The sequence below is a fragment of the Cyprinus carpio genome, chromosome B9, assembly GCF_018340385.1.
Source record: "Cyprinus carpio isolate SPL01 chromosome B9, ASM1834038v1, whole genome shotgun sequence".
Lineage (NCBI taxonomy): Eukaryota > Metazoa > Chordata > Actinopteri > Cypriniformes > Cyprinidae > Cyprinus > Cyprinus carpio.
The window spans coordinates 4568628-4591546 of NC_056605.1; the positions used below are offsets into that span (position 1 = coordinate 4568628).

Genomic DNA, 22919 nt, shown 5'->3' on the forward strand with positions numbered 1-22919 from the left:
TTAGACACATCACACGTTTGTACAGCAGGATTGTTTTCCTCTCGGGTGCGCATCTGATGGTTGCTTCTGACTCCTGAGTGTGAAAGTGTGCTCTAAATGAACACTGTAAGAGAGCAGCAGGTGCATGGAGACTGACAGGAGGCCGTGTTCTCCTCGCCACGCGACTGATCACAGAGGGGGGGTGAATCTGAGGAGATAGGTGAAGATCTCTGACACAGTCCTGCGCTGGAGACAGTGTGTATTTCTAACAGGCTGCAGGGGCTCTGAAGTGGAAACAAGCAGATATGAATGACACTGGCTTGCTCATTATGAAGGATCTGAACAGCCATGACAAGTTCAGAAAACATAATGCATCATGATATATTAGTTGAATCACTCTACCCTTGTGAAAAGGAAGTCTTCAAGTATTTATAACAGAAATAATATGCGTTAAAAGAACATTTTCAAATGTATTGTAATTTAAATAGATATTAAATGCCATTAGTTAATCATTAAAGCGCTTTTTGACCCTCTTAAGTACATCTTATCTATTTAAATTCTTCTATTGTTTGTGAAATATTGTTAAAGCATTGGTGAATGACAAGCATTTGTGGTACACTAAAATATATTTTAATGCATTTCTATTGAAACATGTATGTCAAAACATAAAATTAATTATATTAACTCTCTGTAAGTACTCTTGAGTTTCCTTTTATTTCATTTATATTATATATTGCCTGCAAGTACATTTATATATATATATATATATATATATATATATATATATATATATATATATATATATATATATATATATATATATATATATATATATATATATATATATATATATATATATTTATATTTGAAGTATATTACAATTGCACATTCAGTGCAATTAAGCACACTTATTTTAAACATTGGTAATGTGATAGAAGTGAAACAGCTTTAGTAGGCATATTTATAAAATGCATGTATATTACTTTATCATATTGTAAAATAGCATACATGTTAATAGCATATTGGCTGTTTATACCCACTACCTAAACTTAACAACACCTCACTAACTATTAATAAGCAGGCAAAAGTCCTATCTAAGTTCTGAGAATTGGACCTTTATCATCATCATCATCATCATCATCATGAAGATATAAGGAAGATCACAGGATGATGCACACTTCAGTAACACTAGAGAGCGCTGATTGACAAGAATTGACAATCACACTTATTTAATTTAAATATGTGCTAGTTGTTTTTTTGCATGCACACACACACAGCATCAGGTCAAAGGTGAGCTCTGTATCTGATTTGTTCCAGATGCAGTCAGAATGCATTTTACTACTGTGAAAGAGTTTGAACCGAAGCAGCAGCTCCACACAGCATTCACACACACACAAACACATGATCACACTTCAATTTTGTGTCCTCATTTGAGCCTGGTTTGTTCAAGTTTAAAGGAAAGATTTAAATCCAACCACAAATTATAAGTCATCTTCTGGGCTTTATTGCTTGTCTGGATGCTCCACCTGTGACATGCACAGACACAAACAGACCACACCGAACATTCGCTTTGGGCAGTGCAAATAAATTCATGAAAATGCCCTGACTCTGAGACTACAATAAATCATTTGAATAAGTGACAAGGTCTTTTGTTTGTTTGTTTTTTAGTGGCTACTATTTGCAGCTCCAAGATGACTTCTCATAGGTATACAGTAAGTGCTATTGTTCTGAAATTTGGCAGGAAATATTTTTACTGCCATAATTAACAAGATACAGCACTTAACAAAATATTAGCCAGTTTGGATGTATTTCTAAAATTTAGACAAATATGCAAAATATCTATTTTTAATATTATGCTGTGATATTTCACACTTCAGTACAAGAATTTATCCTTTTGACATCATAAATGTTTTTGACGAAATAATAATAATTAAAAAAATAAATAACACTACAAGAAAAGTCTGTAAAATCAGGCCCATATAAATATACAGTATATTCTATATCATATTTTAATGCCTTCATTAATTTTTGAAGGTGTTTTAACTGTATTTTGTGTTTGTACATATTTTTTGTTAACACTTTACCATAAGGTTTCATTAATTAATATAATATTAGTTATTAATATTAGAGTTTATTCATCTTTGTTCACGTTAGTTAATCAAAATATGACTGGTTATTGTTAGTTAGCTCAGGTCCATTAGATAATGTGAACAGATTCAGCTTTTGATTTTAATAATGTATTCGTACACGTTGAAATTAAGACTGATAAATTTTTTATTGTTTCATCATTTAATTTCATCTAATACAGTTATATAATGTTAACAAATGAAACCTTATTGTAAAATGTTACTTTTATTTCCTCACAGTGTATAGTGATTTATTTCTTAAAAAAAACATTGATCATGGCACAAAAACACGAATATACTAAATGTAAATAATATGGTGTTACATTATTTTTATTATTATTAATATATATATATATATATGTATATATATATATATATATATATATATATATATATATATATTTTTTTTTTTTTTTTGGCTAAAAGCCTTATTCTTTTTCATTTTAATTGATGTTTATCCCAAAACATTTTCGAAAGTGAAATATGAGTTTTGTAATTATAATGTGTGGCATGTTAGAAGGCAGATTTAAGTGCACACGCGTGAGCACAGAGGATTGTGGGGGCTGTGTAAATGTCGGACCGGATGAGGGCGGGACTCCAGGTGTAACTGTGCCTGTGGTGAATATGTAATCACTGCTGCACTATTTCCTCACACAAATATGCATTACGAGAATATGAGTTTGTTCACTCAAAATACTAAACACATTTAAAAATATGTGTATATTTTCCTCGAACCTGTATATCTCATTCCTGCAGTAATGGCATTACATGGCGACGTGGTCACCAGTGTCTAGTATTAGGCATAGAAATGTGTGGATTTCTCTGATGAGTCTGAGTACAGTAGATACAGTAGATGACTCTGTTGTGATAGGAGATCCTTCATCTCTGTAGGCCCAGAGCAGGTGCCTGTTGGGTCAAGGTGCAAGGGTCAGGACCTCAGTGTGAGTCCGGTCAAATAACTGGTTTTAAACGGTGTGGCAGCCACCTGTCCAAAGGTCAAAGGTCAGGGGTTGGCAGGCCACCAGCAGGAGCTGACCAACCACACAGAGACTGTGGGAAACAGAGCAGACAGACAACCTAAATACAGTCGCACACTGCTGTCACAATACATTGTACACGACCCAACTTTGACTAATTTACTTAGCACCTTACTTGCCCCAGTCAAACTCTGGCCCACACACACACACACACACACACTTACACAAACACACTCACCTTGTGCAATGGAATCTACACAACTTTTGATCAATTTGAGTTTTTATATTTGGGGAGAAATGTCACAACATATTGGTCTTAAATGGTACAAAGACAAATTTTGAACATTGATCTCCTCAGGAACAGCAGTTCTATTTAATGAGAAAATGTGCATGCGGTGCATTTGGAGAATGCGCATGTGTGTGGTTTCTCCTGCTGTTCTTGTTGAGCATGAGCGATCAGAGTTTCTGACACAACGTGGCAAGACCTCTGCATGTTTAGGAAGTGAAAAATCTCTCTTCTCTTTCTTAACCTCTGCAGGAGGGAGCGAGAGAGAGAAAGAGAGAGTAAGAGAAACCTTATTGAAGAGGACACAGAGCGAGACGTCTAGACTGCCAGTCTGAACACTGGGGAACCTCCCTTTGTCCCCCGAGAATTTCTGTGCGCACTCCTCTAGCATCTCTGTCTCTGTACATGCATGTGTTGTGTGTGTATGTGGGTTTGCTTGGCTATAGCAGAAATCAGTTGGGGGGAAAAAATGCTTTTTCGAGAGGGAAATGCTTGGGTTTGAGTTCAGAAAAGTCTATAATAATTATAATTAATTTTTAATTTACTCTGTACAAAAGCACACATACTTTCATGGCATGCAATTTATTGTTAGTAGTTTTGTGCATTTTTGGAGCCCCCTACAGTTAAATAAATGGAATTCACTATTGTAAATATATATATATATATATATATATATATATATATATATATATATATATATATATATATATATATATCACTGTCAAAATTACAGTGGATAGCTGTACTGTTGCTGCTGTAAAGCAATCAAAAAGTTCAGATTTGTGAGATATAAATTCTAACTTTTTTCTTGCAATTTTGAGTTTATATCTCATGCAATTTTGCCTAATTCTGACTTTTCCCTCACAATTCTGAGTTTAAATCTCATTAACATCTTGTTAACATGTCGCATAAACTTACATACAGTTGCTTTAAGGTTATGAATAATAACAGCAATCATTTATTGTTTAACATTAGTGCAGAGTTGCTCTATATGCATCGGTTTATGAATTGTGTGTCTTTAAGCATATATGTCGTCTGTGTCAGGTGTCTAGAGCGGGTGGGGGTGGGATTGTGAGGACCCTATTTAAAACAGATACTAAACTATTTCCTTATAAACCTTTCACCTTTAACCCTATTAAGGTCATATTGCTCAAAGCAACTGTGTAGTCATTGCCACCCACAGAAGCTTTATGCTAACACATTAACATGCAAACACAGCTACTGCAGACACATGGACTTCTACTGCTGAGGTTAGTGGAATCAGATTCCCACAGCAGAGGAGCTAAACAGATAAACGAGTCCAGATGGTCCTTAATACATTTCAGCTGACAATCTTCCTATCAAACCCACAGCTGCATGGAAAATTAAACATTCTTAATTTTAATGGATAGCATGATAGAATGCACTGATTTAATGCTGGTTCAACCTGTTGCAACCTATGATAACCAAGTTCGGTTACATCAAGAATATTGCTTGTAATGTTGCTAAATTTGGATTCTTGTATTGAGATTTTCTGGCAGTAGCCACCCTCTGTTATCCTTAATGAAGAATGGGATTAGTAAATAGGCGCCGATAAAAACATCACAATAATCCAGAAGTAGTCCACACAAATGTAGTCCATCAGTTAACAACTTGTGTAGTCAAAAGCTGTTTGTTTTTAAGAAACAAATCTATCATTAAGATGTTTTTAACTTCAGACTGTTGCTTCTGAGTTCATACAAGCAATATCCATGATATTGCTTTCTCCAGTGAAGTTTTCTCATCTGAATCAGGAGAAAAATATGCACAGATCAAGCACCATTTACAAGTCAAAACAGTCAAAAAAAAAAAAAAAAAAAAAATTCCAATCTGACAACAGGGGCTGGATTAGAGGAAGTGTTATAATTTGTGTTTTGAGTGTGTAACTGTGAGTAAAACTGTGAGGAAGTCGTGGCCTAATGGTTAGAGAGTTTGACTCCTAACCCTAAGGTTGTGGGTTCGAGTCTCGGGCCGGCAATACCACGACTGAGGTGCCCTTGAGCAAGGCACTGAACCCCCAACTGCTCCTCGGGCACCGCAGCATAAATGGCTGCCCACTGCTCCGGGTGTGTGTTCACGGTGTGTGTGTGTGTGTGTGTTCACTGCTGTGTGTGTGCAGTTTGGATGGGTTAAAAGCAGAGCACGAATTCTGAGTATGGGTCACCATACTTGGCTGTATGTCAGGTCACTTTCACAGTTTTTTTTTTTTCCACTTTAAAACAGTTTGACCCTCCATAGTCACCTTCAAACTTGGCAATGTATTAGAATAATCCGGGTCAGTACTACTGCTGTGGTTGGAGGCAAGACAGTGCCTAAGAATCATATGCTTCAGCAGGACAGTGGCAAAATATGTCTGTGATTTTTTTTTATTATTTTATTTTTTTATTTTTTAAGTAATTGGTAAGTAATTTTTAAGTAATTAGTTGTATGTCAAGGAACCACATTTTTAACAGTCCCAAACAACTGATGGTATAGCTTCCTCTTTTGATTTCAGTTTGGGTGTGCATCTGTGTTTCATTCATTTGGATGAGTATAAATGGCATAACTTATGGCCATCTCATTAGCATATGAAAGCAGACATGCTGGTGTCTCTCTGTGTGTGTGTGTGTGTGTGTGTGTGTGTGTGTGTGTGTGTGTGTGTGTGTGTGTGTGTGTGTGTGCGTGTGTGTGTGTGCGTGCACGAGTGTTTTTGTGAGTGTGTGTTTGTGTTTTTGTGTTTTCGTTGTAATGAGGGCTCAGAGACTGGTGTAACATTGTGTTCACCTCAAAGCACACAGATTTGGAGTGAGAGGTTAATTAATTCATTTCAACTCATAATTATCCCATTAACCTCTGTAATGCTGCTGAACATCGATTCATTTCCTCATTACCTTAATCATTTACTAAGGCCAGTTAATCATTGCAATCTGAGTATGATGGATTATTATCATTTAATCATAAAACCAGAAACCAGAAATTCTCATTCACACTAATAAACTAATGACATGCTAACAAAGATGGTCTATCTATCCGTCTGTCTGTCTATCTATCTATCTATCTATCTATCTATCTATCTATCTATCTATCTATCTATCTATCTATCTATCTATCTATCTATCTATCTATCTATCTATCTATCTATCTATCTATCTATCTATCTATCTATCTATCTATCTATCTATCTATCTAATTAGTGGTGCTAGCAGTGCCTCTCTATTGTTATCTTTCCTTCTTCTTCTCGAGTGGACAATACTTTGACACATAACTCATCCCACAACCATTTGTAGTAGACCCATGAATCAGGTATCAAATCATGTTTTTTATTTTTATTTTTTTATAAGCGATCAGGCATATGATGAAAAAGTCCTGACAAAAAATAGCTGAACATGTAACAATGACAAGGAATCTGTGAGATTACATCTCCAGATCAGAATGTCAGAGAGACTTGGTCGTGGCCTCATTTGACTTAGCCTAGCAAGCAGCTAATAAGTAATGACATACCAAATTCCTAGCCATGCTCTAGCAACCAGATACAGCACCCTAGCAACCACCTCATAGTCATCCATTGCAAAATAATGATAAGGTTACCTCTGGAACAGAATCAATTAGAAAAGGAAATGGGCTTAGAATTGCAACTTGTATATCCTGTCTAGCCACTCCCTAACAACCCTTTAGAGGACCCTAGCAACCATACACACACACACACCTTTAAACCAATACACTTGTTGTTAGGTCAAAAAATGTATTAGCCTGAATGCACTGTATGTCGCTTTGGATAAAAGCGTCTGGTAAATGTAATGGTTTGTATACTGTACAAACTGTATTTTCTATCACCTAAGTTTGCCACAGCAAGCACCACTCACATTTTCATCAGTTATATGCACCACAGTGATGTGTATAGTAATATACAATGTCACATAGGAAGGAGAAATTATCATTCCAGTGAGCAAAATGATGTTTTGGTGCACAGGGTAACTTCTATGGAAGACTCACTGAAAAATTGCCTCCACTTGCAGTGCTGATATACAGTTCATCCAACAGCACTGGTCTTTTCACAGTTTGTGCAGTTGGTGTGTATAGCAGGGCTGTAATCGCCTGTGCCTGCAGGTTATTACTTATGGCTCAAACAAAGCCTTGTTTGGAGCAGTACCCTTGCTTGTGTGATATATCTGTTTCTGTTATTATAATAGTAATGTAGTATAATTTTCTTCTGTGCATTCTAAAGCAAAATATTGTTCTATTTAACTCCATTCATTTAATAAAATCACATAGTGTTCCTCACTATTGTGAACTGAAGAATTCAACACCTGGATTGCTCCGATTCACCAAAACATAGGAGATTCGATCTCGGAACTTGAGTGCGTGAGCGATTGATGGCGCAACAAGTGACTAATTCAAAATTCTAGTATTATTGGTTATTGTAAATGCTAATTATATTTGGGTGATGACTGTCAGTTATTTATGAACTAAATCAGCTGTGATGGGGCGAACTAGTATAAGCCCATAAAATAGATACGAAATTAATCATAAATTTGAATCATTTTGATTCATTCCAAAGATGTTGATTCATTCACATGCCCACATTTTTCCATACTTTAAATAACGCAAATTAATGCCCAAACTGTATAAAACGTGTGTGTTTTCATAGCATTCTTCTCAAAATGTTAACACATTTGCCTATTGATGTCTGCAAAATTCTGCACACATTTTGTTTTTACCTACCCATATATGTAATATCTTGTTATTTTCACTTGTTTGCACACTTTTTCTTTGTCAATAACTAAATATTTTAGTTTACCAAAGTCATTTAAGGCACATTTTGGTATAGAATAATTAAATGTTTGTTTGCAAATCAATGCATATTTAATGTCTGCATCCAGTAATCTTAGTAATCTTAGAATAAATATTAAACATTGTTCAGTCCTTTTTCAGTACATACAAAAATCAAGTACTTTTTAACTTTTACTCATACTTTAATATTTTATCAGGGTATATCTGAACTTTTACTCAAGTACTAGATTTGTGTACTTCGCCCATCATTATGCCTGTAACTTCTAAAGTATAATGAACCATGGAGCAATAGATAATCTGAGGAGGATCTGCTCAGAGTGTATTCATCATTCACTTTAAAACGAAGTTCAGCGACTGTTTCCTTGGCAACAGCCTTGCATGTATAGCTCTCCTCTTTCTGAGAGCCAATGAGGCGAGTGATTCCATAATGTTCTATTACTCTCCGGTCTCCTGATCCTTTTAGCACCAATCAAAAGGTCAGAGAGCATGTGCTCCCCTTTTTCTGATCTCTCTTACACATAAATCAGCTGATGACAGTAAAACAATGACAAATGGAGTGTGTGGGTCTCGGTAAAGCCATTTCAGCCGTGCTTGCCGAGAAGACTTGTGTTGTCAGGTGATTTTAGAAGCTTGAAATTATAGTTTGCTTCTTATCGATCATGAATGGTATAGATAACAGATAATAATGTAGGTTATGGTAAGGTTAAACATGTTTATCTCAATCACTATTTAAAAAATGTTTGTGTGTGTGTGTGTGTGTGTGTGTGTGTGTGTGTGTGTGTGTGTGTGTGTGTGTGTGTGTGTGTGTGATAGCCTAAGGCTAGTATACTCTGTTCATTGTCACTGAGTCACTTATTACCTGTTTTCTGTCAGACTGTATCTCCTGCTCTCTTTATTTTCCTATATTTTCACAGGAATAACCGCTGTCAGGATGCGTTTGCGAACATTATAATGAGTGTGTAAGTTTGTATTATGGATGATCCCTGTCATGTTGCTCGGTTAGTTATACTGGTTGACCACTGACTGTCTGATAGCATCTGAACTGTCACAGTCAATCCTAGTCCAAGATTTATTACTGCTATCCGGAGCATAGTCTTGTCTGCACTTGGCTGGCTCATCCTCGTCTGACTGTGTGTTTTGCGTGTCTGTGTGATTTGAGGCCATATGTCCGCTCTCACTCTGTCCGGTCGGAGAAATAATAATAATAGGTAGCTACTGACATCCTGCAGACAGGCACACACTGCAATTTAAACCTAGTCTGCTCTGTATCAGTGGTGGATGTCAAAGAAGGAATTTTACCGTGTTCTTTATAGATGTGATGTGTGTTAAGGTGAGGGGTGGAGACCATGTACTCAATGCAGCCGAGACATGATTTTTAAATCACACAGTAGACTACAACTACAGTACCAAGTAAATTAATCTATCAATTGACCTCACACACACAAACAAGCATGCAACAAACTCTGCTTCACACAAACATGTGGCTCATGTAAGACCACATACATGCAAACTATAAAGAACACATGCTACTGTGGTAAATTCATTCATCGTAGACTTTTTTTTTTTTCATTGTACGTGCAACATGTGCTCTGGTGCACACTGAGAATAGTTTAAAAGTTGAATATTTATATTTAATATCTAAGTATCAGAGCAGTGAAAAGTAAAAATATCACCTGTGACTTTTAAGAGTTAGATGAAATAGCTCTGTTGCACTTGCGGATGTGATCGTCTGGAGAAAATGCAAGTCAGTGTGTGATATTGGCCAGTTCTAAGCATTTGCCTGCAGGTCAAAAGCGGTTATCTGATGGTCAGTGTTATTTTCTGCCAGTATTTTGGCTTTTTGGATGTGTAGATATGTTTAGTGAATGCTATGGTGTATAATTATCTCCTGTCCGGTGCTGTGCTATACTACTATCACATCAGACTGTGAGTCCACCGGTAATGAAACCCTTCAGTAATGAGCAAATGATACATTTTCATTTAGTCATTCAGCTTTGACATGTCACCCTATGATCAGTCTCTAAGTATTTCCTGTATTTTAAACTCATTCCCTCCTGGTATGTTGCAAACTCTCTTCTGGTTTTTCAGTATTTCAACTTGTAACCTTTTCATAACTTATGTGTTGTTAAAATGCACCACTGTAAGCAAGAATCCACCGAATAGAAAGTAATATTTTTAAATTTGACACTTCACAGTAGTCTTGTGATATTAGTTTGATTATGAAGTCCTTTACAGCTGTTAATTCAGAATTTCTGTTTCGGCATCAATCTTTATTAGTGGCATGTTTTAAGATACATTTAGTAGTTTTGGATGCTTCAAACCCTTCTCATCTCATATCCCATTTATCTCAAAATAATTCATCTGTTATTTTAAAATTCAAAATTCAATAAAAGTGATCTGTTTCTAATGTAGCTGCCAAGGAGTGGTGAAAATTCCAGATGAGGCAAACAAGCCCTCTGGCACCCAGAGTGAATGGAGCAGCTACAGTGATACAAGTCTGACAAATATTTCCTGCTATGTTAACATCAGAGTTAACAATATTTGTAGATGTCAGCATGCAACAACTAGGCTATATTTCTAAAAAAAAAAAAAAAAATGGTGCGTCATACTTTTTAATTTCATTTATCGATGTGCGGTGTTAACCCATATATATATATATGTGTGTGCCTTTGAATACGTATATAATTTTTTTTTTTATTATTTTCCGGAACATTCTTTTAGAACATTTACTAAAGTACGATTAACATTCCCCAACCTCTTTATTCCGATATCCTTTTATTTATTTATTTATTTATTTTAGATATATAGCCATCACAGTATAGTGCCAACTGCCAGCAACTCAGCTGTCCATGTCCCAGCAAACTCTTCCCAGAGTTTAAAACTTCGCCTGGCTACGCACAAAGTCACGTTTGTTAAAGAAGGCCATACACACATATATCATAATTTAAGAATAAAGTGCTTCGTTTTATTCGCATGCAATGAACAAATGCAAGGGGCTTTCATTGAGGACCGATGCGCGCGGTGGACCACACACCACGTTGTGACAGCGTTTAAATGCGTTATCCACGGTCCGAGAGGAACTCCATTCCAAAAATACTGTCTCTGGAAACCCAAGCTCCTAGAGACACAGATGGGATATGTGCGCGCTCACTGGACGTCACCTGGGGTGCAAAAACTCTGCACTGGATTGTCAGTGGAAATCTGCCATGCTGATATACGACAGCAGTGACATCATGCGCATCTACCACTAAACAAGCCTGTTAACAACCCTGCAATCTTTTCCGAATTGCTTACGACTCATCTTCTATAGAATCGGTGTGGGGGGAAAGTTAACATCGAGAGCATTTTACATGCAGCTGTCTAATGTAAATTCTGTTAAATGGATAGCCCTGTCCTAAAAACTGCAATTCAGTTAATCATTCATAGTTTTTCACTGACGATCCAGACCCCAGTGCTTCAATGTAATAATATAAGTTGTGAAAATATGTAATATTGTCTATATGCTACAGAAGAAATCTTTGACCAGTGAACTGTTATGTATGAATAAAAAGAATACGCATCTAAGTAATGGGTGGAGACTTGTAGCTACCAAAATACACGTGCAATGTGAGAATTAAAAAGTCGCAAGTTTTTCTGTTCCTGAATTGGCAGCCCCGACTCTTTTTTAATGTCCTCTTTCTTTATAGGTAACACAGGGAAGACACTACATTAACAAAACTGCAGTTACAAACATATTTAGGATAGAACTCACAGTGTAAATAGTAAAACAAAACATGCAACAAAAAATTGACTTTTGAAGTCAGCCTTTGTGACATGTTCTCCGTAATAGCTCCAAACCAGTAAAAAACCAAGAAGGCCATGCTACACAGATATTTTGAAGATAGATGCATTTTTTTTCTTCACAAATTGCCGTTTTAATTTGTGGTAAACATCAAACAGCGAGGCTGTTTGGTTGTTCTTGTTTATGTGTTCACGGGGTTTGTAGATCTGAGAGAATATTCGGAGGGTGTAGGCCTATATCTGTCTGTTGGGGGCAAAGGTGGGGGACTGAATGTTCTTTTCACAAGTTCAACGGTAATTAATTGAGAATGATGAAAAGGTATGACTCAGACTCAGCGTGCACATTCCCTCAGTCATGCAGGCCGCCGAGGAATAAATTCAATCAAATTTAAATTCAAAAGAATAAATTAAATCAAAATGACTTATGCTTCCGTTGCTCGCAATGCAAAACTTTTTAGCCCATTGATTTATATTTTATGAGCTAGATGTTAGCAACACATATAAATGATTTTCTGCGATCGTGAAAGCACCAGCACAGATATTTCTTTTAAGAACTATAGAATAAAATGCAAATTGTTTTTTTAAGCCTATATAGCTAAATTATTCAAATTAAAAACATTTCGACTATTTTAAGAATCTGTTCATGTTTTTTTTATTATTATTATTATTATTATTATTTATAAGGCCTATTGTAGGATGTTTTGTTTTATTTATATTACTATAATTTAGTTTATAATTAATTAAATTTATAATTAATTATTTTAGTTCAAATAGCCCCGCACTTAAAAATGGTTTCACTCAGCTTGTTCCCAGCATGCACTGTGTGAATAATAGGCCTATATATGTTTGCATTGTTTGGCCGGTCTACTTTTTCTTTTCTTTTTTTTTCTTTTTTTTTTCACTACAGGCTTCTAGCAAGTTATTCGAAAGGATAATGCTGCTTAAATCGTTATAAATTATTCCACAACAGTTGTATTTAAAATGTTAAAATGTAGCAGTGAAACAGACTTTTTAATTAAAAAAATAATAATAATAAAATCTTAAAGAGGCCTATTTCATGAAGCAATAAATGAAGCAACCTAAGCTGCAGTGCTGGTAAACAATAATTTTGGAATTTTGGAACAGAACCATATGCATATATATATATATATAATAAAAAAAAAATCTACCTACATAAAGAACAACTGAGAAAGCAACCTAGTCGTAGTTTACCTCGGTTCATTAGCCCCCAATTTTTATTTTGTAATTTTTATTTGATGTTGTCTATTCATAGGTTACACCAAATCTAGAGGCATTGATTGATGGCGGCGAACAACATTCATTTGCTCATCTTATTCGCTTCCAAATGCTCCGCAAAATTGATTTTCTAGCAGGAGTTAGCAAAGCGTCGAGTTATGGAATGCGAAGATTGCTGTAAACGGCAAAACAACATGCTTTATTTGTCCAAACTGGAACTTTTGCGTCGATTTCTAGGCCTTAAACCTGCAGACATTCCTTTAAAACGTTCACACGAGTTAGGCATGACCCTTAGTTTATTATTTCTAAATCATATTTTGAGGGCTATTTCTATTGTGGTTTTTAGAACTTGAGGAAAAACGTCGATTTACAGGCCAAGATCTCAATCAAGAGTAACTCGCTTTTGAACTTGACAGTAGTTAATTCCTGCGCTCCGCAGAGCCTGCCCAGGCGCGCCTCGCGCTGAGGACCATATAGCGGTGGAGACAACAAAGGTGTGAGAAAACCACGAATCCAACAACGGCACGCTGCAGGTCCAAAGAAGATGCCATGTGACGCATCAAAATGTTGCCCCGGGCAGAGAGCTTCAGAAAACAAACAGTGATTCCCATCAGGATAAGGTGTTCACGGTTCTCTGTCGTCTTTGGTTTGATTAATCGGTTACAAAAAAGCCACGGCATGCCCACAACACACCACCGACACAGTCACATACTGCTCTCAAATACTCAAAGCCACAGCTAAACAGAGATGGCCGGCGAAAACATCAAACAGCAAGGCTTACATTTCCTTATTAAAACAGGCTAGCTAATTTTGTTAAAACTTAGGGCTATTACTATTATTATTATTAAAAGTGTAGGCATATTCTTCCAGCTAACAAAATAACTTTGCACCATGATTTTGTCTTCCAACAGAGGTCTATGTGTAAATTTCTTTATCCTCATAGACTTTAGCTCAGCCCGTAGGCCTATATTAAACTATATTAAAACCTATATTAAATAGGCCCGTATTGTAGATACAATGTAATTATTTTTGGATAGCCTAGTTTTAATATAAAATAGCCTACATCAGACTACTGGTGAAATTATTATGCTATCTGTGTATGAAAATGTTAATGCATTTTGTGTTTTATATACATTACAGATATGAACCGCGCAGCCTGTCAAGTAAAAAAGGACAATTGAGAGTCGTTTATTGTGAGAAGCTTGGTACACTGGCGAAACTAATTTGACGACGCAAGTTTGATTTGCTTTGGTTACTCCGTTGGAGCTCTGGTTTCTGATTCACGGTACAACACAATAAATAAATAAATAAATAAATAAATAAATAAATAAAAATGTGTACCCAGACTAGGCTATTAGGGCAAAATAAGGAGAAAATAGACGCCACGTTTTGCATGTACAAAAGAGGTTTATTTGAATACAGTATTAAATATCTAGCAAAGAATAATATCTGATAATATCAGAAAAGTCTCCCATCTATATCCTAAGTCCCATCATCAAAGAAAAAAAACTGTTATCTACTTTAATCGAATAACATCTTTGGCACGAGGAAATATGGCTTTTAACAGCGCAAAAAAATAAAAAAAATAAAAACGCATTTAGATAAAATGCAAAGTGTCTGATTTGACTGGTAATAGATTTCAAACAAAAAGCAGCGCGATCCATTTAGATTTTAATAGCATCCTCAAAATCAAAATGAGATATGGTTTCACATATTTGTATTTTAAAAAATCACCCGCTCGTCCAAACAGGTTGATAAAGTACCTATAATATCCGTTTATAACGTTTTGTCAAGTAATTAGAGTTTTGTTTCTCTCTCCGGGTTCTCCTGTTTTCTCTCTCTCTGTGTGTCTTTTCTAGTTGCCATCGTCTTCTTGAACGGTGGTGGTGGAATGGTTGTACAGTCCATGCGCCATTAGCTGCATTGCCAGGCCGTTCTTTAACCCGGTGGCTTTCTTGATTTTAGCTCGTTTGTTCTGGAACCAGATTTTAATCTGCGACTCGTTCAGCTTGAGCTCGCGCGCCAGGGCCTGCCGCCGCTGCTCCGTGATATAGCGGCTCGCCTGAAACTCAGCCTTCAGTCTTTGGAGCTGCTCAGCTGTGAACGCCGTTCTGGGTCGTTTATCCTCACTGTCGCTGTTCTTCTTTTTCAATTTCCGGGTCCTTGGGCCGTGTGGAGACAACAATGAGACGAATCCATGAATATCAACCATCTCATTAAATGCCAAAGCCGTTTTGGACTATACACACACAAAAGTGGCGTGTTGAGGATTGTTGCCTGTGATCACTAGAATAAATAAACTTCAAAATTCTTATAACCTTTTACAATAATAATCTTTATAAATTTATGTTGCCTTTTAAGAACTGACATGGACTACAGAACTAACTCTGTTGACCCTGTCCAATAAATAAATAAACAGAAATAAAAAATAGGCTACGCGAATCGTTGCTTCAGTTTGTGGGAAAATAATAATGAAACTTCTACACATAATAGGCGATTACAACACGAGTAGTTCAGCATATAAACTAAATTGTTATTTTGTTACTGAAAAAAAAGGGGAAAAATAAATTATATTCGTTTTAACGTGCTCCTGAAGTTGTCTTAATGCAAGCCAAGCGACAAAAGTAAAAAAAAAAATAATAATAATATTGATGGAACAGAGGTAGGTTAAAAAAAAATGAAATAGGTTAGGCCTATTAATATCAGTATATATGTGACCTTCCTGAGGAATTTATTTAGGCTATTTATTTCAATTATGAACGGTGTATTGAAAAAAAACCAAGGGGGATCAAATTTACGATATTAAAATAAATAGACCTACACTAAAAGAAAATAGGCTGTGAGGTCTTGTAAATAATACTACTACTACTACTACTACTAATAATAATAATATGGCAGCACAAAATCACAGACTCAACGCTAAAATGCGAGTTATATCACACGCAAAAGTTTTTTTTTCCCGCTTTTATTAAAACGGATTATTTTGTCCATTTCGTAGACTTAAATATATTTATTGGGCACTATTAGTTATTTTGTAATTATCTTGTAAACATCTAACGTTTATTATTAGGCTAAACGACGTTTATTTATTAATATATAGGCTATAACATGTAAATCTTAATTCCTTGGAAACCATCGGTGGAGTGTTATGTCTGCATCGTGCATGCTGTAAAACGAAATAAATAAAATAAATAAAACCTCCTATTTTATGTTTCTTAACTTGGTAAATTTGGTCTGGTTTGATGAAGACGAGGCATTATTTTTTCTATGATTATGGTGTGTAATATTTCTACGATCGAAAGTACGATATTCGATAGGCCTATAAATTAATTTCCCTGCTTTTGGTTCATGCAACAAAACATGTGGCCTATACAGAAAGAAAATTAGAGTATTATTTTTGTTAGTAGTATTATAAAGTGTATTATATTATACCAGAAGCCTTACCAGATGAAGGTCGATCAGAGTATCTCGTGCAATAAACCCAGGCGGGCCACATAAGCTGTTGAGTGTCCTTACTGGGCGAGGAGGCTTCACCTGGGCTATTCAGAGCAACGGGTGACGCTGAGACGACCCCAGATTTTGCTGCGTTCCCCCTGTCGGCCTCGTCTGCCTCGGGATGCCTTCCGCTGGCTGGAGACGAAACGGTGGACGAGGCAGAAGATGAAGCACTGTCGGCACTGCAGCTGGAATCCGGACAAGGAGTGCTGGGGGCAGTTGGATGCTCCCTTTTGCAGCCGAAGTCCGGTCTGAGGATGTTGTCAATGAAAAAGTTGGTGGTTCTGTGCGCGTGGTGCGCAGCCTGCAGCGGGAGCAGAGGTGGAGAGGGCAGGCTCGGTGACAGAGAAACGCTCATGTCATCTTCGCTCTGATCCCGCTGCACTTCCATAACAGCTCCCCTCTTTGATATTCGCTCCAGTGGTTGGATTGTAACTTGTTCCGTTCCAAATATAACGAAAGACTGGACAACGTTATCTAGGTATCCATGACAACGCGCTAATTTCCCGCGAAAGTGAGTACATTTTGTAAGTCAACTTGTTGACATGTAGTGGAGAGATAACGCTTGCGTGTTGTCACTTTGGATAGGACTGACAGCGCACGGTACGCGGCTTTCCTACACCCTCCGCATTGCCAGACCTGGGTTTGACACCTCTTTTTCTTGGACTCTACTCGTGCACAACCACTCTTAGTGGCCACTAACCGGAAACACATCAGATCACATAGATGAGAGGGGAGCCTATCCATGACAAAGGAGCTCTTTGCCACGTGTGTCAGCGTCCAATTCCGTTCCGCGCCTGTGCTCACAGATATCCAACGGCACAGAGATAGCTCTTGCACTGGTAGCTGAATTCTGCCTCCTGCAGTCACGCTTAAATTCACCCATAAACGCGAGGAGAGAATTGAAATGAAACAGAAATCTTCGAATAAATTTAGCTTTTTGCAGCTTATGAGAAGAAATTGTTAAAAACAGTGATATGTCTGTTATAAGACACAAATAAATAAATAGCCTGAAAAACTTAGAAAAGATCAGAAAACCATTTGTGAAAATGAACTAGCCTACATCATATTTAAAGCCAAATCAGTTTTATGTATAGAATGTCTCCAAATGCCTTAATTTAAAATGGAAAAATAAAATAAAAAAAATAAATATAAAAATAATATAGCATAAAATTGATGCTAAAATAATAATTACCACTTCTATTTCATAGCCTATAGGCTATTAAAATATACTAACTGAATGTTTAATTTATATTTAAACTATATGCTTGTTCGTAATGCTATAGCATATGCTACTAATATATAGCCTACTAAAACAAGTAGCCTACATAGGCTACGTCACTGTGTAAATAATAAGTTAGCATTTAATTTAGATCTCATTCAGGACGAGTGAAGTCAGACTGGCATAGGCTATGTAGCCTCGTTCTCAATATCTGGGTGCTTGAAATACTTATCGCGAGAATTATCTGTTTGCACTTAATTAATTTATAATTAGGGCTATTGCCGGCTCATTCTGGAGAGTGGGCTATTGTGAGGCGGCGTCGGTTAAGCGGTAAATGGCTGAACAGTCCACTATCTCTCTCGCAAGACGCGCCTTAAGAACTCCTATAAAAACATAATTTATAGGTTTTAATTAGCGTGCATTCACCGCGATCAACTGGGCGTTCATCATACAGCACAGTTAAAAGCGCCTGCCACAATGTACGCAAGAACCGTTCAATCAAACCAGCTTTGCGGCAGCCTCAAATGCGCGAACCTCCTGATGAGGCTTCCCTTACCAAAAGCTCTATTTGCATAAATGCCTTAATTGACAGCTAAATGTCCTGTGATTAATTTTACCGCTCACGTGCCAGAACTTTAGTAAAAAGTATGATAAATGTATTTTTTCATTGTTAAACAAAATGTAAACGACCCCTGCTTAATTCACAGAATAGCTCCTTAGGTTGTGCTATGGGTTTAGTGTCAATTTATTTATTTATTTATTTATTTATTTTTAGTTTAAAGTTTCACAAACTATAACTATAACCAGGCCATATCCCAAAATATCAGGTATTTTCGAGACTTGTAATTTGTAAATAGGAAAATCCTTATCCTTAATTTGTGGTAGGCCTATTTTGAACATGAACTGTAACTTATAATCTTTCTGAATGTCAGTGGATATTTATTTAAAGTAAATAGAATTAAAAATTCAGTTTGAATAAGCCTATGGGACCTGTTGTGACATGCAAAATGCGATGAGACAGTAACGAGGCATGCAATTTTTTTTTTTTTGCTTGGTTAACATGCTTTGTATAGGCCAGTGCCTTATTCTTGCCATTCCGTTTAGACATTTGGACCATGGAAAGGTGTGTAAAAGTAGACAGCGAGTAACGATCACAGATATTGTTACCGTGTAGAGTGGGAGGCCCTTTGGGGTCCACACTGTGGCTGGGCAGAGCACATGCTCTTAGTCATGCGTGAAGAATGTGTCTCATACTCGCAGAACAGATGTGGCCCGTTCAAAAGGTGTTCATATTATTCTATTCTGTTCTATTCCATAGCTATTTTGACCTATGTTTCCACAGATATAGTAAGGACTAGGCTTAAGTTCATAAATTAGGCTATTAAACGCCTGACTTGTTGTGCCATCATATCCCAAGACTGAAAAAAGCACAGTGTCATAATCTCTTTATGAAAATTCGGAGCATTAAACACAACGGGTTTAGAACATTTGGTGTTATTAAAAAGCGTTATTGTAAAATTAGCTACTTATATTCGTGTATTTACTGTGACATATGCTACCGCAAGGTCAATATGTCTGAGATATTATAAAATTGAATAAACTCGTATATATAGGCCTAAAACATCCCTCATGCAACATGCTCAAAGTCTCCTGGTTGTAAGACTAGTTTTAACAGACCATCAGCAGAATATATAATGGAATCACTTTTAACAAAAATTATGATCTGTTTGTTGGGCTTGCATACAAGGTTGACGTTGATGAATATGACTAAATATGAGTGTGGAGGGTCTGAAGCTGTATTCTGCGTCCCCGCGTGGCCAGTTAGAATATTGACGCTACAGTTCTGAAGTAGCTTGGCACTTGCATGGAAGTGATCAGAGACCCCGAGGTAACGCGTGAATTCTGATTTCTGTGTTTTCAAAGACAAGAAGGCATGATGTGTCAATGCAGTTTGATCATTGCAAAGTCATTTACTGTATTCTATGTCTGATAATTAAAAAGGGATGGTAAAAAAAATCACTTTAAATGTAACTACATTATATTATAGACCTATTCACTATATTGTCAGCACTTTTACAAGAAAACATGCGACTCTGTAAAAGTGATTATTGGCGTAAACAAAGTGCATTTAGTCAATGATTCTCTTCAACCAGTTTTCTTCTGCTGTCTAACACTTTCCCCTGCTGCATTAATGTAAGACCAGGGAATAACATGATCACACAGTCCACGACCTGCACATGATAACACAGAAGCGTTTATTTAACTTGATTAACCAAGCTGGACCGTAATTAATAGGATACTTCCTTTATCACCGACTAAAGCTAGCCTACGCTGTTCGTCATACGTCTCTACACCAAAAGAGGGCAGTGAAAGACCTGATTGTGTTCATCTGTAGATGTCCATATAAAGGTTTCATCCTTTCAACATGGCAAGAACTTTCCCTAAACCAAGAACTAACTATTAACTAAATCTAACGTGAGTATAATGCGTATTATACTTGTTAAATAACAAGTAGGCCTGCTATTTTTATTAAATAATAATAATACTTTTTGTAAAATAAATATTACTTAAAAAAATAATTAAACAATTCTAAACAGGTGGGACCAAAAAAAAAAAAAAAAAAAAATTAAAAATGGATTATGTCCATTAGGCACAGCCTAAAATTATTTTAATTATTTTTAGTGCATACTGACTTTCTCTCTGCTATAATTTGACATGAGTAACTAATTCCATTGTACTTAAGTTGTTTTACATACTTTGCACTATATTCTAGTACTCAGCTAAAATTTTGAATTGTTGTACTGAATGCATAGTTTTTACCCTTGGATTAATTCTCATTTCTAAGTTATTATCAAATAATACACAATGCTACATGAATGCATGTTGTGATTAAACATTTCACAGTTGAATTTACACAATCAGACATTTTAAAATAGGATAGTTCATCCTAATAATTAAATGAAAAGGAAGTCAGAGGAAATAAATAAGTAGAGTTCAGGGTTCAGGAAGCAAAAAGGGAAATGAAATTAGTCAATTAAATGAGTGAAAGTTGACAACTTTTTGACATTAGCATTAGATCTGCAGTGACTCAGTGCAGAACAAAGACAACTAGCAAGCAGAAAGTAGCATTGTCTTTCTTTAAGAAAAAAAACATCTAACAGAGTCATGGGACTCTTCATGAGGAAAATGATTACTTGCACAATTAAATATAAAGCTGTTTCATAAGAGGTGAAACTCTCAAATGACGCCAGCTTAAATAACCGTACTTATTTGGCAATAATAATAGATTAAAATAAAAAGCTCTAATCTTGGATTTTAATTGGCTAATAGAACATACAGCAGTACACAATTTTGTAACAGCTGACACAAAACACTAGTTTGCAAAACAGTATATCACTGCAAAACACCCATAGAGAACACACTGTGTAGTTGTTTGCGTTGAAGCATCATATTGTCATACATCATGCTCAGGACAACACAGACTCTAACAGGATGTGGCAGCTAAAGCATAGAGGTTACTCTCTGAGTTTTTGACGTCAGTTTTTGCATTGGAGAAAAGTGTCAAATTGATTGAGAAAAACTGTAATAATTTTGAAACATTTAAAGCAGGCGGGAGTTTACCTTAGAGCAGTACTCAACACTGATTTCTGTCAGACTTTCAAAAGTCTTCATCACTTGAATTAACATTATAATAATTTAATTTTAAAGCACAGCCACCACAAAAGCAGAATCACAGTTGTGTTGCCACTTTAGTTGCTCCTACACTTAGCACAGGGGTGTCAAACTCAATTCCTGGAGGGCCGGAGCATAGTTTAGATTCAAGCCTAATTAACCACACCTGATCCAACTAATCAAGTCCTTCAGGCTAATTTGAAAAGTACATGTTATGTGTGTCAGAGCAGGATTGGAACAAAACTCTGCAGGGCTCCGGCCCTCCAGGAATTTTGTTTGACACCCCTGACTTAGCATGTAGAGACATACAGGAATAACTGAATATTTATCTTAAATATGCCAGAAATGTCTTTTAACCTATGTTTTGTACTAACCAAGAGAAGTGTCATCGCAGAAGAAGTTCCAGATGCTACTCCTCAGACACCTGTGAGCACCGAGCAGTGCTTGGAGTCAGACAGTAGACTTCATCTTTATTATTATACTTCTTTGACTGGACTAGCAAGGAGCAATTAGAGTCCATAAGAAAGTGAGTTCAAGTACATGTTTGCACTGACCATGATTATACTATGTTATATAATCTTTTCTGTAACAACTGGGGGGATTTTTAACTGAGGAGACAAAATGACCACCAGGAAGCTATGGATCTGTTGAAGGTGTATTTTTCAAGTATTTTATTGTGGCATTCACTGTTATTGTACCTTTTTTCTGAGAGTGCATGAATAGCTGACGTACAGGACATAAATGCTCAGATCTAGTGGATTAGGACATTCCGGAAATATTGGTCAGCAGATTTTTATCAAGCACTTTCTCTATACTGCCTCTCTGTTTACACCATAATGCTTCTCCACACCCACATATAAACACACATCTGCAACTTTTACAGAAACCTCAGCAGTTATACTTCCTTATTCACTCACTAAAAAAACATTTTTCCAAAATAAATAAAATGCTTTCTTATGTTGCACAAGTTTTAGGTTCAATGAACATCTTCAGGATTCTAAAGTTTTCCATAAAACTTTGTGTTAATTGACTCCACTTGTTGCACAGATAACAAAGTTTATTCCTAAGTCACATTTCCATTTGTAAAAACAAACATAAAAGATATTTGAGAAGTCCACACAGTGAAGTCTATGGTGCTTAGGCTCCCATTTTAGGTGCGTAACTGTCAACATTTATTTTATTTTATTTTATGCAAATGGCTGGACCAGCCATTATTGTCTGTAAGTGATACACTCTGGTGTTGATCAGATCTCAGATTCGGGTTCAATTTAAAAAAGCCTTGAGTGAGAGTCTCCCAGTTAAGCTAATAAGCATCTCACTCCCAGTGGACCGGAGCTCTTTATAAATGCTAACATATC

The 22919-nt window shown here is 36.3% G+C and overlaps 1 protein-coding gene across 1 annotated transcript; it reads right to left on the reverse strand.

Moving 5' to 3' along the window:
* Positions 1-14563: 14563 nt before the first annotated feature.
* LOC109099028 (homeobox protein engrailed-1a-like) lies at positions 14564-17486 on the reverse strand. The gene is made up of 2 exons (XM_042730684.1): positions 16618-17486; positions 14564-15342 (listed from the first exon to the last, which is right to left on the reverse strand). Exons 1-2 carry the CDS (start codon positions 17056-17058, stop codon positions 15028-15030), a joined length of 756 nt encoding a protein of 251 aa, XP_042586618.1. The 5' UTR covers positions 17059-17486; the 3' UTR covers positions 14564-15027.
* Between the last annotated feature and the right edge of the window lie 5433 nt (positions 17487-22919).